We start from the raw sequence: 15,067 nt of genomic DNA, 5'->3' as shown, positions 1-15,067 counted from the left end.
AAGATACAGTATGTATATAAGAGCTAGAGAAGCAGGCAGGTATACAGAAACTGTGCAATGAACTAGACGTATGTTTAGAAAATGGCAAGGCACACCAGGATTGTAGTTACAGCAGAAAAGAAACACAAGGAAGAACCACTGCAAGTGCTTGGGAGGCATGTGAGTTGCTCTGGTGAGATATTGAGGAAACGAAAGCAGGCATTTGAGAGAGTGTACAAGTAGCACCAGAACACCAAAAGGATTCAAGACAGGACCTCTGTGAACGCCACCAGTAAATTTTTGCTTTACAACAAATGTTGAACAGCTAAGTGAAAATTCTTACAAGTTCAAAATTTTTGGCACTGAACTTCTGAAGAGACAATGTGTTGACCAGGCTTTCAGCATGCTTATGAAAAGAATGCCCGTGTGCCCTGGACAAATATCTATGCACAGCCCTGAAACCAACCAACCAGTTTAGTTTGTGCACAGAACAGGACGGAGTCCGACCTTCCTGTTACTGCCACGTGTTCAGAAGCATGTGGGGAGGAATGCCCCACACAGCAAAAGATAAATCTGCTGACTGTCAGGCGGACTTCCTAAGGGCAAAGGAATTGTAGCTAAACTGCATATATGGTATTGGTGAGTGTTGAGCAGTACTCAGAACCAACCACCAGATTTATAACCACTGCCATTTGTTTGTCAGTGGTAAGTATATAATGGACAAACAGAAATAGTGAAACTTCAGGTAACCAGTGCATAGGGATGTTCCTGTCCTAAGACTTTCTTGTTTGTTAACCCAACTGTGGCCTTATGTGTACATACTTTAGATAAGATAAAGGTAAATGGAGTATAAAGGAAAAGTAGATGAAAATGGATAAATAGGAAAAAGTAGTGGTAAAAAAATGAATGACTTTATTAGCTTTAACAGAGGCTAATAAGTAATAGGCAGAGTAATGGGAAAATCAGAGATAAATACTTTAAGCAGAATATTAAAAGATTTCGGCGAGTAAGAGAGACTTTCAGTTATGAAGTTCTAAAATAAGTATCGCTCCTTCCAGTGAAAATTACAAAAGGGATAAATACAAAGAACATAGGGGAAAATTTACATGGTATCTTGTTCCAGTTAACAAAAAACAAAGAAATGAAGTGCCAGTAGAATGACATAATGCTGACCAGGTTAAATGGCACAACAGGAAGATACTGTTCATCCTGAAGTTTAATTTTGCTGCTGTTTTTAACCGCTGATGCCTACTGGCCTTCTCCTAGTGGCTACTGCGATTACTGTGGCCTTAGAAGCATTACACCTTAGTATAGTAATAAAAAAAAATTAAGCTAGCAGAGGAAACAAAACCAAACCAGTAAATTCTGGCACACTTAGAATATCAATAGCAATCAGGTGAAAACAAAGAAGGATGTTTGTCTAGAAATAAGGGGTGAAGGCATTGCTTTGTACCCATATTCTGGTGACACTTGCCTATTAGGAGCTGTACTTCATTCAGAAAATAGAATGGTAGGGAAAAGAAATGCTATATAAGTTTGCATCACTGCCAAGCAGTTTTGTAATTCCTGTGACAGTGAGTGCAATCTTGGTTTGAGTGTTTGAAGTCTGAAATGACTGATACTGGGAAGGTGGGGCCACAACACTGAACTGGAGGAGGGCAGCATTATCAGATACATAGGCCAATGTGCAAAACTGCACAAACCTTCAAGTGACGATCAGCTTTGCAGAACTGTCTACAAGGCTGTGACAGTAGGATGCTAACCATATGACACTAACAACACAACCCACCCTGATACCAGACTTTTTGAATGGAATGGAAACCAAGTAGATGGAAGTGAAGGAGCCACTTGCACATAACTTGCAGGGACGCTATCGTGAGGTATGGACGGTTGTAGACTACATCTGATCTTTGGCACCCAAAAGTACTTTCTGGTTCCTGGGTCTTGGCACATACCTTATCATTGCACAGACTCTGTCTATCCATCCTTCCTATGACTTAGTGTCCACTGGGAAGAAATGTGGTGTGTGATTTTCCCAGCCTGCCTGATCAAAGGTCCAGGATTTACACTGAGGAGCACTTCTGATTCACAGTTGAGATAGCCCCGAACAGCACTTCTAGACCTAGAATTTATGTACTATAAATGTACCTGAAAAGAGAGTGTGAGAAATAAAGGCCTATGTAAAAATGAGATTCTGAGAAAATCTGTGAAATGCATACCTATGGCCTCAAAATAAAATTGGTTGTACTATGATAACCCCTTATATATAAAACAGGGCAGCATACATCAGAAACCTGGATAAAAATGGTAGAAGGAAGCAACACTCTCTTCCTCCTTGCTGCATGAGGAAACACTGTTAGTTCAGTAAGAGTAGCTTGGGGAAAGCCAAAACAAAAATAATACCATGACAATGGAATTAATATGAGCTGCAATGGATAATTATGTATGTGCAAGATTTACAAGACAGAAACAAACAGAAAACAGAAGAATAGGGGGAACCACCCCCCCATCTTACTGCCAGTGAAGAAGTAGTGTTAAACCAGATAGATTAGTCACAAGAACTCAGAGCCTGAAAGAAAAGGCCGATAAGAAAAAAAATCCTAAGCAACAAAGTAGTTTTAGATGGATGTCTTTATTCAGCCTCTTCAAAACAAAGACATTTAAGTATCACTGATGAAATAAAGTATATGCTAATACTAACCTAATTTGGACATGAATTTTGTGAATATAACAAGTAACAAAATGAGATATAATTGGGGGAACCAATGGAAAAAGAAATGCATCCAGTCTGTGCTCACATGTCTTCATTAGACCTCTTCTCCAGATGACAAGGATGATCTGCTTTGCTGTAGTTATAGACTTTGATAAGAGTGTTGTGCACTATCATACTGTGAGATAGGTATCTGCCATTCTGTCCTAGACCTTTTTTTTCCCAGTCTTTCTTCTTCAGGTGGTGCAAATTTGTAATAAATTAAATGGAAACTGTTAGTTGCATTTTCAAATTTCTGTACCCATAATTCTGCTGATGACATTTGTATGTCACACTGGTACGTCAGCATCTGGTATGTGTTCTAGTAGACATTTCAGTACTGGTGTAGACTTCACACAAATGATGACATCTCCTTGTGGGAGTGCCATATCACTTAGATACTGGATACTTCAGTGAGATGGCCTGATTACTAGGAAGATGAATCATAATCAGTCACTGGTGTAGAGCTAATTGAACATATTGTGTAGGTGCTGATAATAAAGTCACAGTCCAGGTGCTTGCTGCCAGAGTGTGTCCCTGTATTTGAGCTGCCAAGTATCATAGGTATTCACACTCTCTGTGGGGAATTTGCCACCCAGGTGTGAGACCCAGCTGGTGAGCAGACCAAAACCATTCCCCTTCGTCAGGAGCTATAACCATGAGTGGCAGAGGCCCTCTGTTGGCATGCAACACTCTCTGCAATCTTATGATGCTGATCAGTAAATGAAATAACCCAGCTACGCTTGCTGATCAGACTGAGCTATGAGAATGAAAAGCTATAAGCAACAAAATGAAACAGAGTAGTAAAGCCAATGAATCTGTGGGAACAAGGGACTATTTCTGAAGACCAGCCTACCACAGGTCTTAGCTTTAAGTTGTTGTTGTTGTTGTTAGTTCAAATGTTTGAGACCAGTTTTGTGAGAGCATATTTCAGAATCAAAAGCTTGATGAAAAATGGGCAAGTCCAACAAAAGGTTTGAGACTGTCTCCCCTGTTCATACAATGTGAGATTGTGAAAGGTTTTAGAGTCTCCAGTAGGTTCACTAACATGTAACAAACAGTGAACAATGAAGCAGGCTTCAGACAGAAATCTTTAAAATGTCTGTTAATTTCAATATGTAGACTGTTTAGGACTTGTACATTAAAAAATTAATTTGATACAATACCTTGTTTGAGAATTATAAGAATTCATTATAAAAGTGCAGGTTTTTGTCAGCAAAGTTTGGCAGCAATTAGGAGCTTGATTTAGATGTAGTGGAAACATTTTTAAAGCATGTCTTTCCACTGACTGTATAGGGGGTCTAATATAGTCCAAGTAAGGTAGTGTGAACATACCCTTAGAATACCCTACAGTGGCCATTAATTTTGACACTGAGATCCCAGCCCTTTGAGAACTCATTGGAACAGCTGATTAGGAAAGGAAGAGAAAAATCTATTGATCCTATGGGATAAAGACCTTGATTAATCCCTCATGTTAAGAAGTGTTAACAAGGAAAACAGGCTGAGCTTTTCGCTTTTTACTGTCTCCCCCCAGATCTGAGATGTAACTCAGAAGTTGTGATTCTCTTTACTTCCATTAAGGAATGACAGCATTCAAAGCAAGATATCTCCATTGGGCTTTTGGCCTTTTAAAATCTTTTAAGGATACCAAGGACTGAGTGCAGTAACGACATCCCTTTAGTGCCTTCACTAGGTCGATAGGATGAGATACTCCAGAACCCTCCAAAGAGATGTCAAGGGGAGGCAGGGGGTTGCACTTTATTAGGTATCTTCTCAGGGCTTCTCTCTCAGAGGTTCTTAGGGATCTGATAAGGCACCATCTCTTTCTTGCTTCCTCTGTACCTTTCCTACCTCCTGTGTGGTTTCTTTGATGTCTAAGAAGGATCTAAAAAGCTGCTCACAGTGCAGCTTCAGTTGAACTCTAAAAGTCACAGGAATCAGCCACAAGGAAATAAGTTGATAAGAAAACAGATTCTATCAGGCTCTTCTGAAGCTTACTTCCAAAAAGTATGTAATAGTGTTGTTTTAAAAGAAGGTCAGACTCACTATATAGACTAAGTCATTGTCTTATGAGAAGGATTAAAATAAAAAACACAAAGACCAGCTTAGAGAAAAATAGAATCAATCGAATCTCCTAAAATATAAGGACTGCAACTCAGAGCAAGCCAACAGAAAGTGCAGGTAATTCTGAATAAAAGTGTAAGCTTTATTCAGAAGCTCCACTTCTTGTTCAGGGACAAAAACCATAAAAGAAATTTAATGATTGAAAAATGTAAAGGGATGAACCTCATGGAAACTGTTCTTGATTCAAAGAGGTTAGCTAAATGAAAAAGAGAAAACAACTATCTAAAAATATTCTTCTACAACTACAGCTGTGGGTTGTGAAACCTTGAGTTCAGACCTTAGGAGGATCCTCCACAATTTCAACATCTCTGCACATCTCGCAGAGTTAGAAAAGTAACATCTGATAACCCATTTTTAGAAAAAAGAGAACTGCTCCTTGATTTTTTTTTAAATGAAAACAGATTTGTTTGCTAGAAGTTTTCAAACTGATACATCCTTCTTCATGCAGGAAGAGGTGGTTTAGACCTTCTTCTTGTGACTGACAAATCGGTTTAGTGTTAATCTTGATGTAATAATCCAAGGCATCACTTGCACTGTAAGATACATGGTAAGTCAAGTCATCTTTGCTGCCTTTTTTTTTTTTTTTTTTTTAACATTTAGTAGTTGCTTAGGTAGTCTAATGCCTGAGGTGAAAAAATACTTGTGGAATCTTGCCAGTGTACTCATATTTAAAAATCACCCTGGGGAAATGAATAGGATACCTTAAATGGAATACACTATTTTTAAAGGACAGAACCACTAGAAGACTTGAGCAGAGGATCCAGGTAAGCAAAGGAATAAACCTCTAGAGATTGATTGGAGTAAGAAATATAATGGAGTATGCCTCTGATTTTTTCTCTAAAGATGATATATAATGATGGAAATCTGGATTTTAAAACTGTTACTGCAAAGACAAAACAGCTTATTTGAGTGAAGAGTACTTATTCTCACAGAAAATCTGATACTGTATTTTAAACACTCTGTCTCATGGAACCTGCTTACACACAGCATAGTTTAGCACTTTGCCTCCATTTACTACACCTTTTTAATTGTTACCATTTTACAGCACGGTGCAAATGAACTGAAACTGACTTTAATAAAATCTTTGCGTCTTTAAAATTAGAGAGCTATGACCTGAAACTCAGCATGAAACAGTGACATGAGTTTCCTCAGCTTTTCTATGGAGAGCTTTTCTCTTGAAAACTGCATGACTGCTAGTCTCAACCAGAGCAACAGAATTTGTATAGCAGATTGCAGATTTCTAGAAATAACTGCATTTATCTGAACTGTATTCAAAATAATATAGACCTCTTTTTGAAATACCCTTTCTTCAGAGATCTTCCAGGATTATCTTTGGGTTTTTTTTCCTAAAGATCAGGAAACATAAGCCCAGTCAGATATCCCTAATTAGGTAAACAACCCAGGTCAATTAACCCAGTGAAGCATTCTAGCCAGTGGCCAACACTGTTTCCTAAAACAGTGATATCATAGGATAAAGCAGAAAAACACTTACAATTCCTTCTTCTGGTTTCCAAATTAGTATCTGTAGTTTCCATTGTCAGCATGTGCTGGATACTATACACAATTCAGGGTAGTAAATACTTTTGCAGAGAGAGGCTTCCGAAGCAAAGGCTAGCCTAGAGAAATGGGGCTCAGTTAGTGGAAAGAACCACTCAGAAGGGAGACCACAATTTAAGCATGCAAAAAGGGTTGAAAGGAAGACAATAAGATGCAGGGAAGAGGTAGTTGTCATTCCAAGGTAGCAGAGGAAAAGGAGCAAAGGCACTGAAATAGCAGTTAATAGGAAGAAGGGGCTGTGATGAAAAGAATTACTACAATAATATTGAGGCAGCATTTTGCAATAGTATTTGCATGAATTCTATCAATCACATACTCATAAAATCCCACTCTGGGGTTTAGGACCCAAGTGTTTTTCATACCCATGTTTATGCATGAGCATCACACAGGTGCAAAATGACCAAGACAGGATGTGCTGGGTCTGGCACTGTGTTGCAGCTAGTCCCTCATCCCATAATCCCAGTATACAGCATGGCTGACTGACACATGGGAAATGGGGATATTTAGCTATATGCAGTATCAGGGACTTGTACCGTCAGGGCATGCAACATAGATCTAGCAGATCTAGCTGAAGGGAATATTAAACATTGTGCAGTGCCCAAGTCTTGTCATGTTCTGAAATAAAGAAGTTAATGTTTTGGACATATGTGTTTTATAAAGGTGTAAAAACAAAAACAGTAAAAAACCCAAAGTGTTTTATAAAGGTGCTTTTTTTTCTAAAAGAGTTGCTGAAAGTACTTAGGAAATATAAAACCTTAGATACTTTAAACCCAACTTATTTACTGTCAATATACCTGAGCCACAGCCACTTCCTTTACCAACAAAACCTTTATCTCAGTATTGTAATAACTACGTAGTTAGTACAGCTGTGGAAAAAACCTGTTTCACAGAGATTGCCAGAGCTTTGGTCTTTGAGGAGTTTGACAGCACTTATCTTCTCCCCAAGAAATTGTATCTAAGCAAAGCTGAGACCCAAACTGTTAAAACTTGCCAATTTTCTCTTATTCCTTGTTCTCCAGAAGAAAACTTCATGCCATACTCAACATGCCAAAGTAATGTCTGAACATGGATGTTCTCATTCTTGATATTGTTAGGAACAGAGTTGACAGCCAGACTCAGGAAGAGCCTGGGGAGGGGGCGGGAAAAAGGTTTGCAAAAGCAGCACCTCTTGTTGTTTACAAGGTGCAGATTTTGCTCCAATAAAGCTTCCTCCTTTTTGGGCAGATTCGTATTTCACTGTGCAGCGTAAGAACCTGCATCAGGAGCTGGCAGCTCGGGAGAGACTCAGATCCTTATTTTTAAGGTCACAGGAAAGCAGTAAAACCTAGCAAACAGTCCCTTCCCCAAGACCTCAGCTTAGGCTTAGCTAAGTTAATTAATTTGACACAAGTTAAGATAAGGACATTAGCATTTTGAGCAATCTGTGCTTAGGGCAGAAAATAGTCTTTTCACCTGAACAGTTTTGTCCAGAGAGACACAAGCTTAAGACACGTCAGGGATTTCACAGGCTATAAATCAGAATGGACCACTATGAGCTTCTACTAAGAAGCAGATGGGCAGCGTGACCCTGTGTCACTCCAGCCACAGGCTGAGTTTCTTCAGTTACATTTAGTCTAGCAGAACTCAAGTGCAGAGAGAATGAAGTGGTGGTTTTGAGAATGTGGTCTCTGCAACAGACGTCTGCAATCACACAGCATAGACCTTGCCACTGAAAAAAGTGCATGGCGGGGCTGTAAGCAGGAAGGGAGCAAACGTTGCTGCACTACATGAGTGGTCAGGGAGCCCAGAGCAAGTTGGGGCAGACGCACTACCTGAAGCCTTCTGTGTCAGAAGCAGTCTGTTGCCTTTGTCAAGAGAACAGGCATCAAATGGCCAGGAAAATGCAGATTTCAAAACCATCAACCTGCTACGAACAGCCACCGATCTGCCATGAAGTGCCTGACAAAACCAGTCCTAACGACACAGGAAGAAAGAGCAGCCCTTTCAGCAGACAGCAAATAGCTCTGTTTGAGTGCCTACCAAGCGCATTGATTTCACTTCCCCACTAAGTGAGCAGGAAGCACCTTTGGTCCCTCTGACACCCGTCTTCACAAAATCCTCTTCCCAGCTTGTCATGGGGGATGCAGGAATTCTTCCATTTTCTCGGGGGGTCTGTGAGAAGACAGTTCTCCTCAACTTTCCAGAGACCAAATTACACAAAGCTATGCTTCTGCATCTGGCTTGCAGTCCTACCAGGGACTTGGAACAGGGGGAGGCAACAGGAAGGGCTGACATCAAAGTCGCAAGCCTTTACCGGCTCCCACTACAACAGAACTTGCCTGAGGGCTTTCACAGCTCTGCTGCACACTTACCTCCCAGGCCACAACTCCTTCTTGCAAGGGAAGCCCACTCCCTCCAACAGTCCCCAAACCAAAACTGGAGGGACAGAGAGTTTGGGCAACCCCTGCACTCCCTCAGGTACTGTGTCACCTCACTGGAAACACTGACTAGCAAAGGATGAAGGACGATATCAAACAACCACTACACATGAAGAACTGTTAGTGCACACACAGAGGGATGGCTGTATCTGCCTTTTGCCTCTGCACCCCCTCCAAGACACTTTAGCCCATCTCAGCTTTGGAGCTCCTGAATCACAGCTGCTAAACAGCTACTAGAACAAGGAATCAAAACTTCCTTCATCCCTGAGCACTGGGGAGGTCTTCCAATTGACAGGAAGGTGCCACAACAGATACAGCTGTTACAGGCTATGCTGATAGCAACCGTCATCTTTGATGCCGTTTGCCAAGGTGTTTGCCTACCTGTTCTTTCCACAGGACTGCACGCCGTCTTCATTCCAGACCGACCTAAGACCAGCACGCTTCCATGACCTACGCCTGACCCAGACCCTGTAAAGGACACAGCGTTTGCCATTTTAACCCGGACCAGCGCTGCCGACTTGCTGCTCTGCAACACCCAGGACAGCAGGTCCACCAGGTGGGTATGTTTAGTACTGCGCAAAGGTCATTTCTACACCTCCAGTGACCTGATTCCCACAGGCATTAAGGGTCCCAGGAAGTCACAAACAACCTGAACAAGCGGCAGTCCGTTCTGTTTCACCCATGTCACAGGGCCTTTGCAGGCACCGGTTTACACCTTGCCAGTGCCTGGTCCTCCTTGGGTGAGGGCTGGAAGACGGGCTGGCATGACAAGAAGGTGGCCAGGTCCCAAGGAGGAGCACGGCTATGCTCTGCATGCCAGCTGCTGTGCTTTCCTGTTGCTGCCATGCTGGCTCACTCCGCTCCTTTGGAAAGCCACTGCTGAGCACAACAGCCCCCAGCTACCCACAGATTAAATTCATCATTCCTCTGCTTCTGGCTGGGTCAGGCAGCTGACAGGCTCTACTGAGGAGGAAAAATGCACCAGACAGCGCACACCTAGGAAATGACACGCAGCAGCACACTTCCAACATGCAGCAGCATGACTTCATAGGTATTACAGATGGGTTTCCTGGGAGCTCTGCAATTTCATTCTCTTCCACATCTTGATGTAGTAATGCTTACGTGCTTAACAGCAAAAACCATTCCAGATGAGGAGGACATCAGGGTGTTTCATTCCCCTCACCGCCAAGCTTGGAGTTTCCCCTAGTTTAACATCCTTTTCTTCCTTTCCAGACCAACACACCATGGAAAACCATACCACAGACTTAGGTGACTTGCCACTGACAACAGAATTTGACTACAGCGATTCAGCTCCATGCATGGGAACTGAGGAAAAGCACTTTGCAGCAAAACTTTTGCCACCGCTTTATTCTTTGGTGGTGATATTTGGCCTCACAGGCAACATGCTCGTTGTCCTCATCCTGGTAAAATACAAGAGATTGAAGAGTATGACTGACATCTACCTGCTCAATTTGGCAATATCTGATTTGCTGTTTATATTTTCTCTCCCTTTTTGGGCTTATTATGCTGTTCACGACTGGATTTTTGGGGAGGCGCTGTGTAGAATTCTCTCAGGTGTCTACCTCCTTGGCTTCTACAGCGGCGTCTTTTTCATAATCCTGTTGACTCTGGACAGGTACCTGGCCATAGTGCATGCAGTGTTTGCTTTAAAAGCTAGGACAGTTACCTACGGCATCCTCACCAGCGCTGTCACTTGGGCTGTTGCTATTTTTGCTTCTGTTCCTGGGATAATATTTCACAAAACTCAAAAGGAAAATTCACGTTATACTTGCAGTACTCATTATCCATCAGAGCAGAGAAATGTATGGAAGCAATTCCTGACCTTAAAAATGAACATCCTGGGACTTCTTATTCCAATGTTAATTATGATGTGCAGCTACACACAAATTATAAAGACATTACTGCAATGTAGGAATGAGAAAAAACATAAAGCAGTCAGACTTATTTTTATCATTATGATTGTCTATTTTTTTTTCTGGGCACCATACAACATTTGCATTCTTCTGCGTGATTTTCAAGGTACATTTTCCATTACTACTTGTGAAGGCAGCAGTCACCTGGAGAAAGCAATCCAAGTGACAGAAACAATATCAATGATCCACTGTTGTATCAATCCTGTGATCTATGCCTTCGCTGGAGAAAAATTTAGGAAGTATCTTCGTAGCTTTTTCCGAAAGCAGATTGCATTCCACTTCTCTAAATACTGTCCCGTTTTCTATGTTGACACAGCTGAAAGGGCTAGCTCCACCTACACACAATCTACTGGAGAACAAGAAGTTTCTGCTGCACTGTAAGTTGTGTCTAGTGAAAAAGTGGAATTGACTTTTGTGAAATCAAGTCTGTGATGAAAGCCTGCAGAATCTGTTGTGGATATTGGCTCTAAGGCAGCTGCAAAAGATCACAGAATACATATTTACCAAGGCCTGTATTTGCTCATACATTTGGGTATTTGTACATAAAGGAAAAGGATGTATCAAATTAGCTACCCTGATATGCTAATGTGGCATTCTGTAGGGGAAAAAAAAAGCGTTCTCTTTTTTTGTGAATGTAAAAGTATAGTTTTGTACTATAGGGCCCAAAACCACACAAAGGCTGAGGGCATAAGCTAGCAAGCTCATAAACAGGCTTTTTGAAGTGAACTGGAGGTTAGAAATTGACACTGGTTCTTTGGAAACATCTCTTGACTGTACCTTACACAAGATATCTCACTCATTTAAACTCAGTCTCAGTCACATCTTTTACTAGCCTGGTTGTGTATCTCTATAAAAAATGCTAAATTACTGAGGTCTGTGACACAGAATCTTTACAAGTGGCATGGGAAAATCTTATACATTTAGATGAGACTCTGAAATCTCAAGTTATATTTTCCTTTGTGTATGATTGAGTACCAATCTCTTGGATCTTTCTCATAATAGTTTTAACTACTAGGTGTTGGTATGTAAGTGACTTGAGAGTTTGATCTTTCAGAAGGCTCTCTTTTAATCAACTGCTGTTTTATATGCTGTTTGTACTAAAAAGCTAATATAATGACTATTGTTGATCAGAAAATCAATGTGTTTACAGTATTTTAAAAATAAAGTATTGCACACGGAGCTTTAACCAGGTTAGATCAAAGGTGGACAACAAGTCAACAGGGTTTTAGCTTTTTAGTGCAGTGATTTTGCTTGCTATTTTTCTAGCCTATGTAAGAGAAAAACTTTAAAATATGAAATGAATGCAATCGTAATGGCTGCAAAACCACAACAGCATTAGAGGTGTGAAAATGATTTCTGAACAGGGTTGACCCAGATGTTTTTAGAGATAAGCATATGCTATAGACATTTAAGTTATCAAAACATATGAATAAGTAAAAATATTCACTGTTCTGTAGAGTCAAGGGCATAGAGCATCTCTTTTTTTTTGTTTTAGAAGCAGGTATCATTTGGGGGCTATGACAATGTTTTTTTCTGCCATTTAGGAGTTTTACAGAAAGCAAAAGCTTCCATAATTAGACTGATGTTCAAATATGACTGGGCTTCCCCTTAAAGCTCAGATCCTGAAAAGCACTTGAAACACATAGAAAAGATGAAATAAATATGGGGATACTCCAGTGCTTAAGATCATACCATAATCACGCTATTAACTGATTTAGGCCAAGTTGTCCTTTCTAGCATTTCTTATATTTCCCCTAAGATACATGGGTTTGGACAACTCTGGACAAAAGAAATTAAAAGTGAATCTTTTGATTGCTGTTCTTATCCAGCAGGGCAATTTCTGTCTTCCAATTCCTGTAGATAACCTTTTAAATAATATTTTCAAAGAAGCAAATGTTTCAAACAGCCCCAAAGAGATTTTACATTGGCAAGTGCTTGTGAAAGCAGGAAGTGAAATAGGGAAATCTTTGCTTATCAAACCCCTTAAGTTATTCAGTTTTGTCATATTAAGCACCACTTTTGGATTACATCCACATGGGAAGTATAACAGAAGTATACAACACCTTCTAATTTACAAGATTTTCAGCTACATACTCTTTTTTAAGACCCTCTGCATCAGTTACTTTCTGGACTTTGTATATGCTTTTAAAACAGTTAACTATATCAGTATAAGCAAAAATTGGGTAATTTCAGCAAAAAATGACAAATATATGCATTTATTTTTTAAAGAGCTAGGAAGCTACATGCAGTAACTTCTAGATAGGTTGGCTTTTTTTTTTACTTCTTGAATACCTTTATAAAAATATTTTTGTATTTCATTCTGCTCTTGACAAGAGCTTTCATTTGGCCCCTAAGACACCTTGCCTTTAAGAAGTTACTTTCTCTGGAGGGCTCTGACGCCAGGCTGGTTAAGTATCTTGACCAGCCCTGCAGGAGCAAAGTACAACAACCAAACCTGCACAAGCATACTGACAAGCTTTCTGAGAAGCATGTCAAAAACCAGCCCCGCTCCTTTGCAGTGTTCTCTTCTACAGCATGGATATCTCCAAGCAACAAGCAGCTTTTGAAGGGAAGAGGTGGAACTTAAGAGATTGGTGGCCCTGTGTATCAGCAGCTTATCAAGAGTTTCTATCGCTTTACCAAGAAAGGACCACACTTGAGTGAATGAGAATGAGCCAGATTTCAGCTACTGGAGTGAACTGTGATCCATGTTCAAGGAGACAATGGAACACACGGTATTTGGTAGCACTGCTGGTGCATTCAATTAAGGACTCTGCCAATAGATTGTAACAATATTTTGTATTATACAATCCATTAAAGTTGGTTAACTTTTGTGTGTTAGACTTTTTGACCCTCTCCCTGCGTCCCCCCCTTTTTTTTAGAATAGCCCAGAAGAATGAAAAAGGAAGAGAAATTCCTCTTCATAACAGGTTGCTATAATGCTGAAAGAGCAGGCAGGACAAATTCAGGAGTTTACAAGTCGACTAAGAATCAGCATCATCAAATAACACGGGACGACCAAAATAACTCCAGTGATCTTAACTGCTGTCACCAATCACCTAGTAATAAATTTGCTATTTTGGTTGTCATTACATTTGGGTTTGTTTATTTTTACAGATGGGAAAAGCACTATCTCACACAATTCACTCTGATCCTAGAAGATTAAGTGCTTCTAAAATACGTAAGCATACAAAAGAATTTTTAGTGTGTTTAGGATCTGCCCTCGCGACGAAGAGCTGGACCCCTAACAATGACAGTAGGCTTGTGCACACACTTCCCTTCAGTTCTTAAGGCTGCGGTGCCATCATGTGGCCACCCTGTTAAGGTTTCATGCTACCGAACGTTCACTACCCCGACGATGGTTTGGGTGCTTTCCTCTTTCGAAACATTTCTTTTCCGAAGAGGCTCTTCTATCAAAACGACTACCCCCACGATGGGCAGCATCAGTATTATACAAACAGCAGCAAGCCTTAGGAAACACTCATGGCCACGAAGAATGGAGGCCCACTGGATGAGTGGGCCCATATGATGGCATCACTTTTAATGATGGCAGATGCAACAGTGTGATACGGAAAAGTCAGGCTTATTTTAGCTCCTGCACAGGTTTTGCACGCACTCACGTTGTCCGGGTTCCAGCCACCTGCTCTGGAAGGAGAGCATTTGACCTTCTTGTCCATAGCTCAGACGTTCCAGGCATAAAAATGCATTCCCTACCGTTATTTCCTTTGGAAAGACATCAAGGATTGGAACTTGGATGGGAATGGGATGATCACACTTCCAACCCCTCCCAGACTCTCCCAGCTGTGATACTCCCCCATCGCCCCCCCAGCAGGACTCAGCAGCACCAACACCCCAAACCTATTCCAAGCGAGCCCTTTGATAGACTCGGAGGGGTCTGGAGAGCAGGTGCCGGATGCGGGGGATGCCGTGACTAGGGAAGCAGCCTTTTTTGCCACCTGCTACGGCAGCAACAACTCCCAGACCGGAGAGCAATCTCCTCCAGCTTACCGCTCGCTAAGGCCCGCCCGGGCACCCTACTGTCTTCAACTGCGCACCGGGCCGCCCTAAGGGCGCAAAGCTGAGGGGACTGCGCAGGTGCGATACGCCGCAGGGATACACCAGCGGCGGGAGGAGGAGGCCGGCCACCTTCGCCCGTTACTCGCCACAGTCCGCCACCCGCCGAGGGCACGGGCGGCGGCGCGAGCACAGCGAGCAAGAGGCGGGGCGGGGCGGGGCGGGGCGGGGCGGCGGGGGGGCGGAGCGATAGGCCCCGCGCGCGCCCTCAGCGAACCCTTTCCCCCACCCAG

At 41.7% G+C, this 15,067-nt stretch overlaps 1 protein-coding gene across 2 annotated transcripts; it reads left to right on the top strand.

Annotated features, from left to right (window-relative positions):
* Window positions 1-5,293: 5,293 nt before the first annotated feature.
* Window positions 5,294-13,589, top strand: LOC142043704 (C-C chemokine receptor type 5-like). 2 transcript variants are annotated; one of them, XM_075055174.1, is made up of 3 exons: window positions 5,294-5,399; window positions 9,223-9,382; window positions 10,060-13,589. In XM_075055174.1, exon 3 carries the CDS (start codon window positions 10,071-10,073, stop codon window positions 11,139-11,141), a length of 1,071 nt encoding a protein of 356 aa, XP_074911275.1. In that variant the 5' UTR covers window positions 5,294-5,399; window positions 9,223-9,382; window positions 10,060-10,070; the 3' UTR covers window positions 11,142-13,589. The 2 variants fall into 2 exon arrangements, with proteins under 2 accessions (XP_074911275.1, XP_074911283.1); XM_075055182.1 differs by lacking the exon at window positions 5,294-5,399 and having other exon boundaries at window positions 8,431-9,382.
* The last annotated feature ends 1,478 nt before the right edge of the window (window positions 13,590-15,067 follow it).

This window comes from Buteo buteo, chromosome 2 (assembly GCF_964188355.1).
Source record: "Buteo buteo chromosome 2, bButBut1.hap1.1, whole genome shotgun sequence".
Lineage (NCBI taxonomy): Eukaryota > Metazoa > Chordata > Aves > Accipitriformes > Accipitridae > Buteo > Buteo buteo.
The sequence above is the reverse complement of the archived record's forward strand: the minus strand, read 5'-3'. Positions and strand labels throughout refer to the sequence as shown.